Raw genomic sequence first — 18,640 nt, forward strand, 5'->3', positions numbered from 1 at the left:
GTGTCCACATGTGTTTAGCGCTAAGCAAAGTTTTAGAAGCTGAGATCAGATTCTGACTCAGAGCATGTGCATGGTTTGTTTATGGTATAAACACAATCAGGGCTTGTTATGGCACTTTGAGTATAACGCTGTCATGAGGTGATTGATTGTGGCCTCTGATTTTGTAACAGGATCTGAACATACTGAATGTGACTGAAGCAATGAGCGGTGAGAATAGAAAACAGGAGAGGGACAGACACAAGGCTTTGTCTTTTCTCTATTAATAGGTCTCCCTGTTGCTTTTCTCTATCTAGCATTCAATTCGGAGAGCTACCTTGTCTTGTTTTGATTTAGATGCCCCCCTTCGCCCCCTGCCAGACTCTAACTATAGTCGGACTCAAGGCGATTGGCATAGTTTGCGTGGCGTGGATGTTCTTCAGCGCAGCTGTTTGTACAGAGCATGCTGCTCACAGAGCATTGGCCTTGTACTCTTTCTTTCTTCTCTTTCCCTATCCAATTCTCTCTCTGTCATCTGCCCCTCGCACCCCTCCTCTCTCTCTTACTCTTTCTCTTTCTCCCTCCCTCTCTTCTTCAGCTCAGAAGATGATTTCACACCGCTCTAGCAGACAGGGCTGTGCTATGGTGTGTTAACGTTAGCACTTTGCCCAGTGGCTGATGGTCATCCGTGTATCTGTAGGAGGTGGTATGTGTTAGGGAAATGCCGCTTTAGGTTCGTCCACGGTCTTCCAGATCGTTCAGAGGGCTCCGTCCAACTCCGTGCACCTCTTCGCATAGCATCTCCGCCAGAACGTCTGGCGAACAGACGAGCGAGAGTAAGATTCCAGGGATTTAGGAAAGAAAAAGTGCAAAGGAGTGTGCCAAACAACCACATGTGCTGGAGACTCGAGTCGGTCCGCTCAGAAACGTTTAGCCGTCTCTTCAGCCATGTAGCGCTCTCTTTTCGCCGCTGAACGCCTCGGACTGGATTGGTAATTGAGAAGCCGATCTGATTGATTGGCTTGGGTTGTGGCAGCCAGGTGGCGAGACGCAGTAGTTTTGCCATTGGCGAAGGTGAGGGGTATTCCACAATTTTCCTCCGTTCGTTATTCCACTGAGCAGAAGGTTTCAGAGACTTGCGTGAGATGAGAAATCGAAGACAGACTCTTATGCAGTATCTGTGCATAAGAGAGAGCAGAAGAAAAAGAGGAGGAGGAGGAGGAGGAGAGGGAAAGTATGTTTTTGTATGTCAATGAGAGAGGCTTTTCTCTGTGATTCAGGGAGACTGTGTGCGAGTTCCCCAGCCCGTGTGTTTTGTCAGCTGCCCATGGGCCGGTCTGCAGTTCCTCCTGGACTCTTTGAGGGGGCCTGTCTGGTTTTAACACTGTAGAGTATACCTACGGTCGCATTTACAGTCTCTAGAACCTCCGCTGCTGCTTTTCTCTCTCATGTGCTCATATTATATCATGTCTCCTGAGAAGAAGGATTTCAGTCTGTTGGTGAGCTGCGCTGATGTTGGTTTTGAGAGTTGATCATTAGGTCCATTTTAGGATATCTTGATCTTTGTGTGGTTGTTGTCGATTTCGGTTAGTCATTGAAGGTATACATTTTGGCATTAAAATCTACTCTTGAGTTCAGAAAGTCGATGATCTGGTATCAGGCTTGTCTTTTATTATGCTTTTGGAAGTAGGATTGGTTTACACCAGTGTAATGAGTTTTTGTCTCTGTCTTGTAGGTGCACAGGAAGATCAGAGAGGACTCAGACATGGCGCAGGATTCCCTTCAGTGCCTGGCCCAGCTGGCCTCCATGCATGGCCCCATCTTCCCCGATGAGAGCGCTCAGGTGACCTACCTGGCCCACCTGGTGGAGGGATTGCTCAACATGATCAATGGGTGCGTTTCTCTGAAACCTTCCGTCATGTACTGCACTCATATGCTTGTCATTCACAAATATTATTTTATATTTAGATAACTGCATAGTAGTTGTGTCTAACAAATGTGGACCTAATAAAAACATGTCTAGGTCACATTTCACCCCACAAACATTACAATTAATAAAATAATTTACATTTTTCGTTATTAATTTAGGACCAGTAATGACATTTTACAGCAGTGCAAAATATTTTAATGATCTTAAACATAGGCTTAATTCTGTTGAAGTAAAATGTAATAAATGTAATAATTTTAATTCATTTTAATTTTATTTATTTATTTATTTATTTTTAAAAAGTTAAATATGGCTCAGACATGTTCTTGACAGTGATAATCTCAAGTCACAAAGCTACAAAAATACAGGATAGGCACAATAAATGAATAAAATACTACTACTTCTATTTGTAATAGTATTTCTGTATTTTCTCCATTTATGTTTATAGAATTAATTAAATGAAACTAAATAAATACTGTTAATTTTATTTATTAAACATAAATGGAGAAAATGTGTGCTCATAACAGCATCTTTAAAATTATTTTCTACGAACCAGATATGATCTATTAATACAATTAATTTTTAACACTGTTGTACAACATGTATTGGCAGAGTTGTGTGTTAGGACTTGCATTGTAAATGCTCTGTAATGTCTATAAAGATGGAATGATGTCTCTGCAGCTTTAAATAACACGCATTCTCTCATACACTGCTGTTTGGAATTTGAGAACAAGTAGGCGTAGTGGGTCGGGGTCTCTCTCCTCACTCCTCCCTCTCTCTGTCTCTGCCATTCTGTAATCACCTATTCCTGGAGCATTTTTCCAGTTGCATCATCGGAAAACCATGCGGCAGGTCCGCCAATCTGCCGTGATTGAACTCTTCTGCTTACAATTTAAGTCCATCTGATATGGGTTAGAGACGCAGTTGGGAGCATAAAGAAAGGCAGACCTCGAGTGCTCTTTCAGAACTAAAGAGGGAAAAAACCCTTGTGTTCCCAGAATCCAGGTAGTGTGCCAGCACAACAGCAGTTTGGTGTTGTGGTTGAGATCTTTAAGTCTCCCTTTACAGCAGCTGAGGTATTTGTGCTTATAGACAAGTATTTTCAGGGGAACTAAACCATAAATGTTGAATTCCAGTGGATGAACATTTAGACTGTACCATACGTGCACTCTGGACCATTGCAGGTTTACACAGTATCTCTTGCTACCAGATAGACCCAGATGATGGAGGTTAGTTGTTGGATGACCCTTTAAGGGACTGGCCTGCCATTATTTGTTCTTAACTGTCTTTTACCCTGTGACAGGATTGAGATTGAAGACTCTGAGGCTGTAGGCATCTCTAACATCATCAGTAACCTCATCAGCACGTTTCCCCGAAGCGTTCTGACAGCTCTCCCGAACGAGCTCTTCGCCTCTTTCATTAACTGCCTCACACTGCTCACGTGCTCATTTGGTCGCAGTGCCGCCCTGGAGGAGGTGGTGAGTACTGCATTTGTACCACAACGGACCACAACCACACTTAACAGAGTAGCTGAGGTCTATGAATGTCAAACTCGTCATTCTCTGTTTTATATGTATAGGGAGATCAGCTCTGTTGCAGCAGACGTTTTGTTGTATTTAATAGGAAAATAAAACCATTAAACCAGGGTATTGGCACTGATTTGATTCCATTAAGATTCACAAGTTATTTATTTGGGGCGGGTAAGATTTTTTTATTGTTTTTGAAAATCTCTTATGCTCACCGAGACTGCATTAATTTGATTAAAAGTAGAGTAATAACTGTAATGTTGTGAAAAAATATATAATTCCAATAAAAATCTATTTTAATATACTTAATTTATTCCTGTGATGGCAAATCAGATTTTCAGCAGCATTTACTCCAGCCTTTGTATTTTTGTTAACTCTTCAAATGAAATTTGCTGCAGTATAGTAGAAGGCGCTTTTATATAATATGTTTTGTATACAATATATTTCGAGCTTCAGAGCGCGCAGACAAAACACGGTCATGTTATCTTATTTTCAGAGCCTGCTGTTTAGGAACCCAGTTCTGGGAGTTGACTTTGCTCAAGCAATTTAGAATGACAAAACTAGCATTTCAGATGCTGTGAAATGAGATAGGTCCGTTGGTTGGTCCAGTTTTATGCTGTCCCATCGCAAGCTCACATGTCTTTTTTGATGCGCATCAAATCATGGAATATTGAAAGGGATGTGTCATGTGACATGATTAGGATAAAGTTACGTATGTCTCTTTTTCTCTAGCTGGATAAGGATGACATGGTGTACATGGAGGCATATGATAAGCTGCTGGAGTCCTGGCTGACGCTGGTACAGGAGGACGAGCACTTCCCCCGGGGCTGCTTTGTCCAGCCAGCCGTGCAGGTCTTCAACTCCTACATCCAGTGTCACCTCGCAGCTCCCGACGGCACGAGAAACCTGGTGAGAATCTACCTTCACATCCAAACGCATATTTCTCACCATGTTAAATCTGATCTGTTGCTGGTTTACCAATTTGTTGGTAATTTGTTGCTTTTCTTGTAATTTTTTTGTTGACTTTGTGGTTTGCTTTTCATCTTAATTAAAATGGAAAAGCTTGAAGCACAACAAATGTCTAAAATAGTTTTCTTTCAAAGAATTGTCTGCCAAAGTAACGGCCATTCCGGCACATGGTTTCAGTTGTATGCTTCGTCTTTTTAGACTGCAAATGGTGTCGCTTCTCATGAAGAGGAAGAAATAAACGAATTACAGGAGGACGACAGAGAGCTGTTCTCAGATCAGCTGGCCAGTATCGGCATGTTGGGCCGCATCGCTGCAGACCACTGTATACCTCTGCTCACAGGGTACAGACACACAAAGGACTTCAGAGAAACCGCTGTAATAAACATCCACTGTGAGCCTTACATTTCTCATCTGTCTTCAGTTTGTTGGAGGACCGAGTCACACGGCTTCACGGGCAACTCCAGAGACACCAACAGCACCTCATGGCCTCTGCAGACCCGGGCACGGTAGACCGGAAAGTTCTAGATGACCTTTACGAAGACATTCATTGGCTCATATTAGTGTCAGGTCTGTGTCATTCTTAAACGGACATTCTGTCATCATTTACTCACCTCATGTCTTTAATTTTCGCTCACAAATGCGAGTAGCATTTTAACCTCGTATGTCTATGGAGGTTTCCATTCATCGAGGTCATTATAACGTGTAATTCATATGCAACTGGACTTTATTTTTGACTATTTGGAGGCATTTCTCCACTCAGTCAAATTGCTTTTTGTCATTGTATTGAATTGAAGTATTTGGTGTTTTAATAGGTTACCTCTTGGCTGATGACCCTCAGGGTGAAACACCATTGATACCTTCAGAAGTGATGGAGTACTCCATAAAACACTCGACTGAGGTGGATATCAACACTACACTGCAGCTGCTAGGCTCTCCTGGAGAGAAGGCCACCTCCATCCCTGGATGCAATAGGACAGACTCAGTAATCAGGTAGAGAGACCTCACAGTACACATGTGACAGTGTGTCATTACTCTGTAAAGAAGATTCCAGTTTATCGGTTGTTAGTAGGTGTGGGAATTATATGATTTCGTTTTTCATTTACATTTTTCATGCATTATTGTCCAGTTTTCATTGCTTTTTTACAACACTTTCACAAGTAGACCAGATGCTTTCAAGCTGATTCTTGTGCACTCAGGGCATTGTGCTGGGATATAGTCTCCCGTCTTGTGTGGCATCCTCAATGATTTTTGACAACCATGAAGATGTAGGAGGAGTTTGTGAAAGGATGTTTTCCACACAACTGAAAATGGTGGACAATATAGTTGGGTGTTGAATTTGGCTTGAAATATAATTATCAGATTTTCGTTTCGTTTAGAAGGTATTCACAGAAATAGACATGAAATTTGATGCTGGAAATGTGATGGTGGCACTAGATGGTTTGAGAGTGAAAATTCAGCTTTGCCATCACAGGAATAAATTACATTTTAAGATTTATTAAAATAGAAAACTGTTATTCAAATAAATATTTTTCAATATTACTGTTTTCACTGTATTTTTAATCCAGTAAATGCAGCATTCATGATCAAGAGTCTCCTTTCAAAAACTTTTTTTTTTTAAATCCTGCCGATCGTAAGAATTTGATCGCTAGTGTATCTCTTTAACATCTGGTTGTCTGATAAATGCCTTTTTCCAGACGTAGTGGTAATGATCAGCTTGTGAGCAGATTAAACCGCCAGCTGCTGATCATTCTGCCTACAGGAACAATGACTTGTTTAAAATGTATCACTCAGAATTGCTGCTGGAGAGAGCAGGCGTGGTGTAGCACAGGCCGTTTGATCTGCAGTTCGTTTGCCCAGCGGGGAATGCCCTGGCACGCGCCCAGCTAGGCCTGCCACGCGAACAGCAGCCCTCAAGTGGCCCCAGCCCCGGCGCCAGCCAATGCTGCAGCACCACTCCCCACACATTATTCAATTAGAGCCAGGCCAGGTGCCACTCAGAGCCCAGGGTCAGAGGGGAGCACTAGGGGCCCGGAGTCGTGCGTGTGTTCAGAAGCTAGTTCCAAGTTGATTGATTTTTAGTTTCTATTTTCAGCGGTTCTTTCTTTTTTTTTATTCTTTTTTACATTCACCATTGTTGTATGGCTGGTTTGATGTAAAATTTAATTATTATTATTATTATTATATACATTAACAAATAATAATTTATAATTAATATTATATTAATATTATTTTATAATATTTTTATACAGTAATAAAAATAACCAATACAATTTTTTCATATCACAAATAAAAAGGATACATTAATATTATTTTAATTATTATTAATTATAATAATAGTAGTAGTAACATACTATTACTGCTAATAATAGTAATAATGTATTAATACTATTTATGTTATAATAAATATTAATAAAATTCATAAAATAAAAATACATGTTATTATTATAGAAAAATAGTAACATTATTACTGCTAATAACAGTAGTTATATATTAATACTATTTATATTCTAAAAAATATTAATATTAAAAATATAAATGAATACTTGTTGTTGTTGTTGTTTTGTTTTTTTTATTTTTATGAATTTTTTTTATGTGAAGGGGGAAGGAGCAGGATGTGGGCTGCAGATGTTAAACACACAGGGATTTTTTTTTTTTCCTTGGCATTTCCAAGCAGATATTTGATCTGATTCTAATCTGATTGGAACGGGATACAGACTGTGAATTTAATGAATAGTGTAATTTTAATGATGTAGAAGCTGTTTATGCGGTTACTGGTTGGGTCTCATAGAGACCTAGTGGTATTGTCTGTAAAAATCTGCTTGTAATCTGATTTGGGCTTAATGGATGGTGTTATTCCAAAACTGTAGAATGGGATAGAGGTGAGGATTGAAAGACTGGAAGGACGCTGACATGATGGGTAGGGGAGGGATGGAGAATGTGAATGGGGGCGATGTGGAGGTCAAAGGATTTGGAGAGACAGTAGGCTGATGATGGGTGGGGGAAAGCGGGCAGACCGTAGAGGATTTGGAAAGACAGTGGGCCAAGGGATTGTGTTTCCCAATAACAGTCACCGACCCCGCAGCTCCGAAATGTCAGTGAGGTTTTATCTTTACAAACAATGTGAAACATTTAATGGTGCTGCACTCCGCGGGGCGCGTGGGATAACGCTCTTCCAGGATAGTAAGCTGCTGTAATCCCTTTCTTGTGTCCTCTTTCTTTACCAGTGGAGGTGTGAAGGAATGATAGCGTTTGTTATTGTGGGCCTTTGTTGAGTCTCGGTGCATCTAGACCAAACCGCCATGAACTCTCTTCCATCCCCTTTGCCATTTTGCTCCCTTGTCTTTCTTTTCTCTTCATTTTTCTGGAACCAGCAGACTGTCAAATTTTATTTCAGATTGCTCTGCTGGCAGGAAGTTGCCTCATATATATGCAGCTAGATTTGCACTTCCATTTCTCTGTATCTCTCTGTCACAGGTTGTTATCGGCGGTGCTAAGAACCTCAGAGGTGGAGTCTCGGGCTACACGAGCGAGTCTGACTGAGCTCCTGAGTCCTCAGATGGGCAAAGACATTGTCTGGTTTCTTCGGCGCTGGGCCAAGACATACCTGTTAGTGGACGAGAAACTCTACGGCCAAGTGAGTCGCCAAAATGAGATCAATCAATGAGTGGAAACAGCAGGCATGATGTCTGAATGAAGCCTTCAGTTTGTTTCTTTTTTGGCTCCATTTAAAAATCACGCACAAATTCCTGGAACCGAACCTAGACATTTTTATGTGCCGCTTTATTACTTCTGACTCTTCCTCTGAGTGTTTGTCTTTTGTCTTTTACTTCTCTCCTTCAGATCAGTATTCCTCTCAGCACAGCATTTGGAGCGGACACGGAGGGAGCGCAGTGGATTGTGGGATATCTGTTGGAGAAAGTGATCAATAATCTGTCGGTGTGGAGCTCTGAGCCAGAGCTGGCTAATGACACTGTGGAGCTGCTGGTGACTCTGGTGGAGAAGAGAGAGAGGTTTGTGTCTGCTTGCTGGAGTAATGCGTATGTGGGCATCAACAAGGGCTAAATATTGAGCCTAACGCCCTGCAGGACAGCTGCTCACTGACAGGCACAAGGAGGCCAGTGGTCTGTGCTGATGTCTTCATGTTCTGTCAGTTGATACAAGACCAAATGCTTTTAATGTGCCCCGCCTGCTGGTGGAGTTGTGCTATTGCATTACAAAGTGATTTCTTAATTTAAGATTGCATAATGCAACATGAATAAATGTTAATTAACAGTAAATGGCAGAAAGAAATATTGCATTAAGGAGTAGTTTCTGACATTTGCAAACTCTTAAGTCCATTCATAAAGGTGTTTTTTTTCATAAAGTGCTGTTTTTTCTATGAAATCAAAGCATATAGTGATTATCCAATAATATAATCCAATAAGCACCATGAAAGTGATAGTTATGACTCAACTACTTCAAATTCTTCTAAAGTCATGTGATTGCTTTGTGCAAGGAATAGACTGATATTTAAAGGGATAGTCCACCTAAAAATGAAAATTCAGTTGTCATTTACTTACAATCAAGTTGTACCAAACCTGTATTTTTTTTCTTCTTCTGTTGAACACAAAATAAGATATATTGAGGTATATAGGTAAATCAACAAGAAACTATTTAGTTACAAATTCTTCAAAATATAACAACTCGAGGGTGAATAAGTGATGACAGATTTTACATTTTTGGCTGAACTATCTGTTAAAGTAATTTTACTGAAAAGCAATAATTTCTTCCACTGTAACTCTTAAATCTTGTTCACTTGCACTACAAATCAAAAGTTTGGGGTGGTATAATTTTTTTATGTTTTTGAAAAGACCCAGTAAATATAAAAAAAAATAAAAACAGCAAAATACAGTAAAAATAGTAATATTGTTAAATATTATTACAATTTAAAATGATTAAAATGTTTTCTATTTTAATATATTTTCAATGTAATTTATTAATTACAGCAAAGCTGAATTTTCAGCATCGTTACTCCAGTCTTCAGTGTCACATGATCCTTCAGAAATCATTCTGATATGCTGATTTGATGCTCAAGGAACATTTATTATCAAGGTTGAAAACAGCTGTTCCTCTTAATATTTTTTTGTGAAAAAATGTGAGACATTATTTTAGGATTCATTCAGCAGTTTAAAATAAACAGCATTTATTGTGAAATATAAATCATTTGGAAGGTTATAATTTTCTTGACTGCCGTATTTGATCAATTTAATGCATCCTGAATAAAAGTAAGTTTAAAACAAACAAAAAAATCTTTCTGACCCCAGATTTTGGACTGTGGTTTATGTGTATGTTCAAACTTGCCAAATTCAAACTCTTGCATCTCTCATAAATGATAGTGATGCAACACACTTGAATGTTATACAGGTCTGAAATGTCATGAGTGATTGATTGAAAGATAATTTCTTGGGTGAACTATTCCAATAACCTTACAGTAAATGTACTCTTCTGATATGAAGCTTGTGTTTCTCAACTCTTTCCTCTGACGGTTCAGGGCGAATATTGTTGTGCAGTGTGAGAACTGGTGGAATTTGGCCAAGCAGTTTGCCAGTCGCAGCCCTCCCTTACATATGCTGTCCAGCACAGTCCAGCGGACTCTAATGAAAGCCCTGGTCCTGGGTGGCTTTGCTCATATGGATTCTGATACCAAACAGCAATACTGGGCCGAGGTGAGAAGAAAATTATTATAGAGAAATATTTGGAAGATCAAGCATTATTGCTAATGAGAACACAAAGCAGTGAAAAAAACAGGAGTTTATGAAGCATAGCCTCATGACTCCTTGTCTCTTTCTGTCTCTGCACTGCAGGTACTGCATCCACTCCAGCAGCGCTTCCTCAACCTCATTAACCAGGAGAACTTCGCCCAGATCTGTCAAGAGGAAGCCGTGAAGCAGGAGATTGTTGCCACCCTGGAAGCTCTGTGCGGCATCGCAGAAGCGACGCAGATCGACAATGTGGCATCTCTCTTCAGCTTCCTCATGGACTTCCTGTCTAGCTGCATTGGCCTCATGGAGGTCTACAGAAACTCGCCAGAAACGGTCAACCTCATCATAGAGGTGTTTGTGGAAGTGGCCCACAAACAAATCTGCTACTTGGGCGAAGTGAGACATTAGCGCTTGCATTAATTTTGACGTGATCACACATTTTGAATGTGCGCATCCTGAATATGTATTTCAATGCACCACGTCTCTGTCTCCACAGACCAAGTCTATGAAACTGTACGAGGTGTGCTTGACGCTGCTGCAGGTTTACTCCAAGAACAATCTGGGTCGCAAGAGACTAGATGTAGCCGCAGAGGAGGACCAGTACCAGGACCTTCTGCTCATCATGGAGCTCCTCACCAACCTGCTCTCCAAAGAGTTCATTGACTTCAGTGACACTGGTATGAGCGTTCATTCATGATTCACGTCATTTGCATCACAGCTTGTGAGCGTTTACATGAGAGAGATTAGGAGTAACCGTGTTTTTTGTGCAGATGAGGTGTTCCGCGGGCAGGAGCAGAGCTCTGGTGCCGGACGGGCCGTATCAGCTGCTGATGTTGTGTTGTATGGGGTGAATATTGTGTTGCCCCTCATGTCTCAGGACTTGCTTAAGGTAAAATTCAACTTTTGAGTTTGAGCTGTGTTTTGAAAATGATTAAAGATGCTCTTATATGTTATTTCTTGTTTAAGGTGTACTGTACTGAAACACTCTTTCTTTCTCTTGTACCCAGTTCCCTTCTCTGTGTAACCAGTATTATAAGCTCATCACCTTCATCTGTGAGATTTTCCCAGAGAAGATCCCGCAGCTGCCTGAGGAGCTCTTCAAAAGTCTCATGTGCTCCCTGGAGCTTGGCATGACCTCGTATCCTTGCTGTTTTTGTGTATACAGAAGAGAGTAACGTTATTTAAAGACAATATGCTAAGCATAGTGTTTTCTTTGTTGAGAGTTTGTTGTTGAATTACGGTGGGTACGGTCTAGTGTTTTTCCTTAACGCACTCTGCAGGATGAGCTCAGAGATCAGTCAGCTCTGTCTGGAGGCTCTATCCCCATTGGCTGAGCAGTGTGCCAAGACACAGGAAAAGGACACACCCCTATTTATTGCCACACGACATTTCCTTAAAGTGAGTCACATGATGTTTAAACCAGTGGTCAACTCGTGTGGGTTTTTAACAGGCGATGTCTGTTGCCATTCACAAACGTTCAAAATTTTGGGCCTGCTAAGGTTATGTTCGTTTGAAAGAAGTCACTTCTGCTCACCAAGGCTGCATTTATTTGATCAGAAATACAGTAAAACAGTAATATTGTCAAATATTGTTACAATTTAAAATAAGCGATTTTCTATTTTAATATATTTAATAGAAAAATAGAAATTTAGTAGTCATAACTCAGAAATCATTCTGATATGCTGATTTGGCTCTCAAGAAACATTATTTTATCAATCTTGAAAATGCAGCTTAATTTTTTTGTGTGAATTGTGAGGTATTTCTGGATTCTTTGATTAAAAGAAATTTCAGCATTTTTTGGAAAATTAAAAAATGTCTTTTACTGTCACTTTTGATCATTTAAATTCATCCTTGAGTAAAATTAATTTCTTTCAAAAACAAAAATCTTACTGATCCCAAACTTTTAAACCGAGTACATGCACTGTAAAAAAAAAAGAAAAAGTTGAGCCAACTTAAAATTAAGGCAACCAACTTCAGCAGATTTTTGAGTAATAATAATTGTTGTTTTAAGTTTATACAACAAAAAGCTGGTTGCCTTAATTTTAAGTTGGCTCAACTTTTTTTTTTCTTCTTTTTTTTTTACAGTGTAATACAACGACAAAAGAGAACATTTAAATGCATCTCAGCATGATAAAGTAAACACGTTTTACACCATATTTACTCAATTCACAAAGAAAAAATGTTTTTCTATTGACAAGGCTGTCAGTTATGGAGCCCGTTTCCACCACTGAAAAAAAAAAGAAAAAAAAAGAAGGTAATTGCGACTCTTTATCTCACAATTCTGCCTTTTTCTCACAATTGCGAGTTTACATCTCACAGTTCTGACTTTTTTTGTCAGAAAAATATGTTCTCAGAATTGAGAAGAGTTTATATCTTGCAGTTCTGAATCTATAGCTCGCATTTGTACGTTTAAATCTTGCAATTCTGAGAGAATTGCTAAATGTTAATTAGTAATTGCGAGAAAAAAGACAGAATTGTGAGATTAAGTGTCATAATTACCTTTTTTATTTTTTATTCAGTGGCGGAAACGGGCTTCCATAGTCAGTAGATATGGACTCGCATAAAAGGGATGACAAATATGTCAGTATTATTTCTTGTCAGTATTAATTCATTGTAATATGTAGTTGTCTGAGATTAATACACATGTATAAAATGTTGATTTAATAATGGACATTTCTCTGTCACTCTCTCTTCCTGCATAGCTGGTGTTTGACATGCTTGTGCTCCAGAAGCACAACACTGAGATGACCGTAGCAGCTGGAGAAGCGCTCTATACACTAGTGTGCCTTCACCAGGTACGTTTTATGCTTATAATATGAATTTTAACTGAACGAAATGCATGATCTTGTGATGCATTAGCAGTCGATGTGGTGTTTGATAAGTGATGGTGTTTGTCTCAGGCGGAGTATTCAGAGCTGGTGGAGACGCTGCTCTCCAATCAGAGGGACGCTGTGATCTACCAGCGGCTGGCAGACGCGTTTAACAGCCTCACTGCCAGCAGCACGCCTCCAACCATGGACCGCAAGCAGAAGGTGGCCTTCCTGAAGAGCCTGGAGGAGTTTGTTGCCAATGTGGGGGGGCTTCTGTGTGTCAAATAAGCCACTTCCTCCAGCAACTGTCCGCAACAGCTTCCCCTCTCCACCCCCTCTACCACTCAGAGAAGCCTTTCACCATGCCAAACCATGGAGATGCTGAGACGCCTCTGGGCCTTCAGACACACATGCCTCCAGAGAGCAGAGAGGCTGGCGAAAGCCGAGAGGGGACGGCCGGTCATGATCGTCTCTGTCTGATCTGACCATTGTTTACTTTGCCACTGAGAGCTCCTCAGATGAACGTTTATGAAATGCAGAGGGGTGATCTTTCTGAAAACTGACCCCTTCCTTCCCCTTTTAGACATAAACATCCAAGTCTTTTGCAGACGCTTTTCCTCGAGTGCCTTTTGTATATGGTTTCTCACGGCTCGGATCCAGCTGTGTCTACAGTGACGAATAGAACCGTGTCCTACTTCTATCACGGTAACTAGGATTGTGAGCTGTGGTTGCCTTGATAACGAAAAAGCCTTTCCCAATGAAACTTTAATCGCAGGAAGGCCCTTTTGGAAAACCAAATCACTTTTGTGTTCAAGGTTGTATATATATTTTCAAAAAAGACAAAAAATGAAAGTGTTTAAAAGAACTGAAAGGTTTTTATAAGATTATAGTTGATGGAATTTTTTTTTATTGTTATACAACTTCACCAGAAGGACAAGGGGCTAGTTTGAATTTTTCTTTGATTGATTTGAATGATTGTAGTTTTACTCTTTGTCATTTCGCCCTGATCGCAGTAGTATCACTGAAAGCGTTCTCGACAAAAATACAGGTCTGTTGAATTACGATAGACATTTTCACACAATCGCCTGATGTTCCCAATGAGGTTTTGTTTTTCAAAAATAATTTAGACAGTGTTCCACTTACACTAGCTCACACACACACACAAACAAACTCAGAATTGTGGAACAGTCGACGTTGCTGTAGCAATAAAATACCAAAAATGATGCTCGAGGGATGTCAGCCGTTTTATTCAGGGCATTTTGATGGTCTTTATTTCCATTGTTCAAAGCACTAATTGTTATTTTGGAATGCCTGAAATGATCTGTAAAGTGTATATAAACTTCCTATAAAAAGTGAGTGGTCTTTCATGGTCTATATTTTCAATATGTTGTCTGTCGGAATGAAATATCTGGTCTGGACACGCGCGCGTGTGTTCGCGTTGGGATTTAGCGTGTTTGTACTCGCTCGGCCACCGTACTGCAAACACGTGTGAAGCTTGCGCTGTTCCTCTGTTTGGAGTTTGTAAGTTACTGCTTAAATACATCCTGTAACGGCATCGTTCATTGGTCAGGTAAGTGTAAGACTGGGTAAAACGTACGTTACGTTTGTATTAAGTATGTTTTGCTACCGTTAGCATCATGTTTGAATGAGCGTTATAACGCTGAATGTTTACGCGTTCCCTTGTCATTTTGTTATGAAGGATCTGTTATAATGAGTGACAGCGAGGATGATGTGCCTCAGCTCTCCGCCGCGACGCTCGCAGCGCTGCAAGAGTTTTACGCCGAGAGTGGAAGGACGGGACTGGAACAAAACTCCATCAAGACCGACAAGTTCTGCGTTGGTGCTGTAGAGGAAGACTGGGTACAGTACATGCATTAGAAGTGTCTTGCGTGGTGATTGTTGTAACAAGTAGGCTATATATCTGAGATCGGTAACCAGCTCATGTGTTTGTGTGATCAGGGTATGAGTCAGTTCTGGTACAGTGAAGACACGGCTATACGGTTAGCAGAGGAAGTCATGCAGCAGGCTGGAGAACATGGGAGGTTGGTCTCGAGCGCCTTTGGCCAGGTTTTACAGATGGGTGTTCACTACCGTTGATTCATTTATGGCCTTGACCGCAGGTTACCTCAATACACCAGTAGGAGGCGACAACTGAGTGTTTTTTTTTGTTTTTTAATTGTGCTGTGAGCGAAAACATTCACTCAACCAATTCATTAAAACAAGTCGATCCTAGGCATGGAAAAACTCATATGTAATTAACATTTACATGTAATTGATATCATATCCCGTTGAGAGGGAAAACACTATACATTTCATTATTTTTGAAGAAAAAAAAAACTGACCAGTATAAATTACTGCTTCATCATGTTTCCCCTCTCTCTCAAATATTTTTTTCCTGGCTTGTAGAATAGCTTGTATAAACATTGTGAAATTTGACAGCTTGACCTCCCCCTTCTACAGGAGTCACACAAGTGTTGTTTTTTGCAATCAAAACACCAACTTTAGCCAAAGTGTGACTAGTTGTGCTTCGCTGAGTGTGCTGTAAATTGGTTAACTAAATGACAAAACATTTAACATTTTTAAATGTACTTCTATATACATGCATTTAAAAGTTTGAGTTTTTATGATTTTAAAAGAAGTGTGAATGAACCAGTGAAATGTTTTGGCAATTTGAAATAGCGGTTTTCTATTTGATTATAACTTACAAATTTTAATTGATTTCTGTGATGGCAAAGCTGAATTTTCAGTAGTCATTACTCCAGTCTTTAGTCTCACATGATCCTTCAGAAATCATTCTAATATGCTGATTTGGTGCTCAAGAAACATTTATTATAAATGTTGAAAACAGTTGTGCAAACCATAACATTGAAAATAACTTTTACGTCGTTACAAAAGATTTCTCTCACTTTTTATCCATTTAATAAATCCTTTCTGAATAAGTTTTCATTCTTTAAAAAAAAAAAAAAAAAAAGTCTTACTGACCCCAATATATATTACTGCTCCATTGTGTCCCCTCTCACTCCAATGTGTTTTTTCTTGGTTTGTAGGATAGCTTGTATAAGTGCACCAAGTGTGTATCAGAAGCTGAAGCAGTTGGAATCCACGAGGTCAGACAGTGTGTCTGCTGTTTTGCTGGAGTTTGACCGACGTTTCGCAGCATATGGAGAGGAGTTTGTTTTTTATGATTACAACAACCCTCTGTGCCTGCCTGAGGATCTGCTTCCTCAGAGCTTTGACATTGTCATTGCAGACCCTCCATATCTGTCTGAAGAGTGTCTCAGCAAGGTGGCACTCACCATTAAATACCTCACTAAGGACAAAATCCTGCTCTGCACAGGCAAGTGGAAATGAATATATATAATATGTACATATATAATGTTGCAGATTTTTGAGAAGAAAGACATGTCTTGTTCATGTTCACCTTTGGCTTATTCTTATAGGAGCTATTATGGAGGAGCTTACTGGGAAACTTATGGATTTGAAGATGTGCAGTTTTTTACCAAAACACAATCACAATCTGGCCAATGAGTTCCGCTGCTATGTTAACTATGAATCAAGCCTTCTCTCATGAAAAAGGCTTTCAATCTGACAACATTTGAACATTGTTTTTTCCAATCAAACATCAGCAGATGATTATTTGGAACAGTAAATACTCTCACTCCAAGAGGTCCATAGCAGGATCCAGATATTACAGCGGAGGATTTGATCTGCGATCAGTCTTTGATTATACTTTGGCTGACTTGCATTGTCAATTGCACACCCAGCTTTCTGGCATAAAATTGAAGCAAACAATCTCAGACAGTTTAACTTTGTTTCAATGTATAAAATAGGCTTGAAGTGAATGTTTTAAATGCATTTGTATATAATATACTATACGCTAGACTTGTGCGATATCAGTGTTCTTGTCATTTTAATAAAGTAATCATAGGAGGACTGACTCAAAGTCATGCTAAATATGTCGTCTTGTAAAGGATATCCTTGTTTGCCTTTAACGGAAGCATTTCTAATGATTTTCTGTATACTTGAACACATCTGAACGGTATTTGGTTATCTAACACCATGATGCTGACTGGCTTCCTCAAAGTACTTTGGATTAGAAAATGTTTGTATTTTGGCACAGAAAGTTTTCCTTTTGCTTGGCACTGCAGACTAGAATCTGCAGCTGCGAGAGCAAGTTCTGTCTTAAGTTTTTCCTTTCACCAACTGAAAGAAAAAATGAAGGCAACAAAAATGACACAGAAAAACTAAAAGTTTAAAATGGATCAGTTCTTTCTGAAGGTACTGGAATTTTTAGACGATACTCTTTTCACGCTTGGCTTGCCCTTCTGTGTTTTTCTGTCTTTTTCCAACAATGGCACACAAGTACAACCCACGGCGATGGACACGTAGCTCTCCGTGTAGGAATGCCGGCCCCCGACGCACGAGCCGGTCCGGCGCAGTATGACGGTCGGCATGAACACTGGAGTGCTGCGGAAGCGCTCACTTTCCTCCCCGTTCGGTCCGCTCAGGCATCCCTTACACAAACAGTACGCCTCCGGGAGATATCGAGGGTACCTCGCTGGATCATGGGAGATTCTTGGATGAACAATAATGAAAAAAGTTATTTTTCTTGCAGACAAAAAGGCGAGGAATCAAATCGCACAGGATTGGAGTCGGGAACACACAGTCGAACTGGCTCTTCTTTAGAACTGAATTATTTTCATGACCGAAACAAAATCGATTCCCGATTGAATGATTCTTATGACTCGGTGCATCAAAACACGTGTGAATCAGGCGTTACGGTTATTGAATTAATCTGATTTACCGAACCGTATGTTATTATTTTAGCCATCTGTGACTCGAAATAACACACAAATTGTGGTGTCGATATATTTAAGATTTTTTTTGGTAGTTTTTCATGACGTTATTGATTTAAAGTACACACGAGTAGCCTATTTTTTTAATGAAGTGATTTTATAAAAAGAATTAACGAATGAACTGTTAACATTTTTGTTTGTATTTTTAGAGTCCAATTGCTGCATTGCATTCATGCCGCCTTCAAGTCCAAAAAATATTTCTTCCTCATAAACACTAAATGGTTAAGCTATTTAGTATTCCGATCCTAGTCTTCTCAGTTTCGGGGTCCTACCTGTACGCCCAGGGCGAGAGGCTGAGGAAGTTGACAGGGGTGCGCGGTTTGTCGCGCGCTAGGCGAGACGCTGATTGACAGGTCAGATTGTGTCGCTCTGGAGGCGCGAGCTGCAGGGTGTGATGAAACGCGCTGAGAACCCCGACCGAAAGTCTCCCGAACATCTGCTCCAAAATCTCCTCCGGTAAGTCCAGACAGGAGCGAGTCATCGGTGCTCTCCTGGACACCTTCGGTCCCCGTTCACCCGGCGCGCTGCCGCAACACCACAGCAACACCAACACAAGCGTCGACGCAAACCGACCGCACATTTCAGATTACACCGTGTCTAAACGCGCTTTACTGTCGGGAAGGGATCGCTGGAAAAGATAAAGTAAATCCCTGGAGAGCTCTTAAACCGACCTACAGACACAACACCAGTTGTTGCATAAAGCTGCTCATCCGTCCGTCCCGTAAATGCGCTCAGGATACTTGACTCCAGATATTGGGCGGACTGTTTGATACTGAATAATGATCATGCTCTGCTTGAGCTGATGTGAAAAATTCACTTTCATGATTTTTTTTTT

General features: G+C 40.2%; 3 protein-coding genes across 4 annotated transcripts in view; 2 read left to right on the forward strand and 1 right to left on the reverse strand.

Moving 5' to 3' along the window:
- xpo4 (exportin 4) overlaps positions 1–14,311 on the forward strand; it is a 38,042-nt gene extending 23,731 nt beyond the window's left edge. The window contains exons 8-23 of the mRNA XM_058788115.1: positions 1,712–1,869; positions 3,207–3,381; positions 4,162–4,338; positions 4,597–4,739; positions 4,820–4,965; positions 5,211–5,388; positions 7,873–8,032; positions 8,239–8,408; positions 9,929–10,103; positions 10,242–10,535; positions 10,636–10,816; positions 10,910–11,028; positions 11,147–11,277; positions 11,420–11,537; positions 12,842–12,934; positions 13,040–14,311. Of these exons, the coding sequence (XP_058644098.1) occupies positions 1,712–1,869; positions 3,207–3,381; positions 4,162–4,338; positions 4,597–4,739; positions 4,820–4,965; positions 5,211–5,388; positions 7,873–8,032; positions 8,239–8,408; positions 9,929–10,103; positions 10,242–10,535; positions 10,636–10,816; positions 10,910–11,028; positions 11,147–11,277; positions 11,420–11,537; positions 12,842–12,934; positions 13,040–13,237 (2,616 nt within the window). The 3' untranslated portion in view covers positions 13,238–14,311. The remainder of the gene's footprint in view (positions 1–1,711; positions 1,870–3,206; positions 3,382–4,161; positions 4,339–4,596; positions 4,740–4,819; positions 4,966–5,210; positions 5,389–7,872; positions 8,033–8,238; positions 8,409–9,928; positions 10,104–10,241; positions 10,536–10,635; positions 10,817–10,909; positions 11,029–11,146; positions 11,278–11,419; positions 11,538–12,841; positions 12,935–13,039) is intronic.
- A 65-nt stretch (positions 14,312–14,376) lies between these two features.
- Positions 14,377–16,879, forward strand: eef1akmt1 (EEF1A lysine methyltransferase 1). Of its 2 annotated transcripts, none has more exons than XM_058788130.1 (5): positions 14,377–14,519; positions 14,649–14,809; positions 14,909–14,991; positions 15,997–16,286; positions 16,390–16,879. In XM_058788130.1, exons 2-5 carry the CDS (start codon positions 14,660–14,662, stop codon positions 16,518–16,520), a joined length of 654 nt encoding a protein of 217 aa, XP_058644113.1. In that variant the 5' UTR covers positions 14,377–14,519; positions 14,649–14,659; the 3' UTR covers positions 16,521–16,879. The 2 variants fall into 2 exon arrangements, with proteins under 2 accessions (XP_058644113.1, XP_058644114.1); XM_058788131.1 differs by having other exon boundaries at positions 14,423–14,542.
- A 146-nt stretch (positions 16,880–17,025) lies between these two features.
- On the reverse strand, positions 17,026–18,546 carry il17d (interleukin 17d). Its single transcript, XM_058788132.1, has 2 exons — positions 18,078–18,546; positions 17,026–17,524 (listed from the first exon to the last, which is right to left on the reverse strand). The coding sequence occupies exons 1-2, from the start codon at positions 18,383–18,385 to the stop codon at positions 17,212–17,214; spliced, it is 621 nt and encodes a 206-aa protein (XP_058644115.1). The 5' UTR covers positions 18,386–18,546; the 3' UTR covers positions 17,026–17,211.
- Positions 18,547–18,640: the final 94 nt, after the last annotated feature.

This window comes from Onychostoma macrolepis, chromosome 09 (genome assembly GCF_012432095.1).
Source record: "Onychostoma macrolepis isolate SWU-2019 chromosome 09, ASM1243209v1, whole genome shotgun sequence".
Classification (NCBI taxonomy): Eukaryota; Metazoa; Chordata; class Actinopteri; order Cypriniformes; family Cyprinidae; genus Onychostoma; species Onychostoma macrolepis.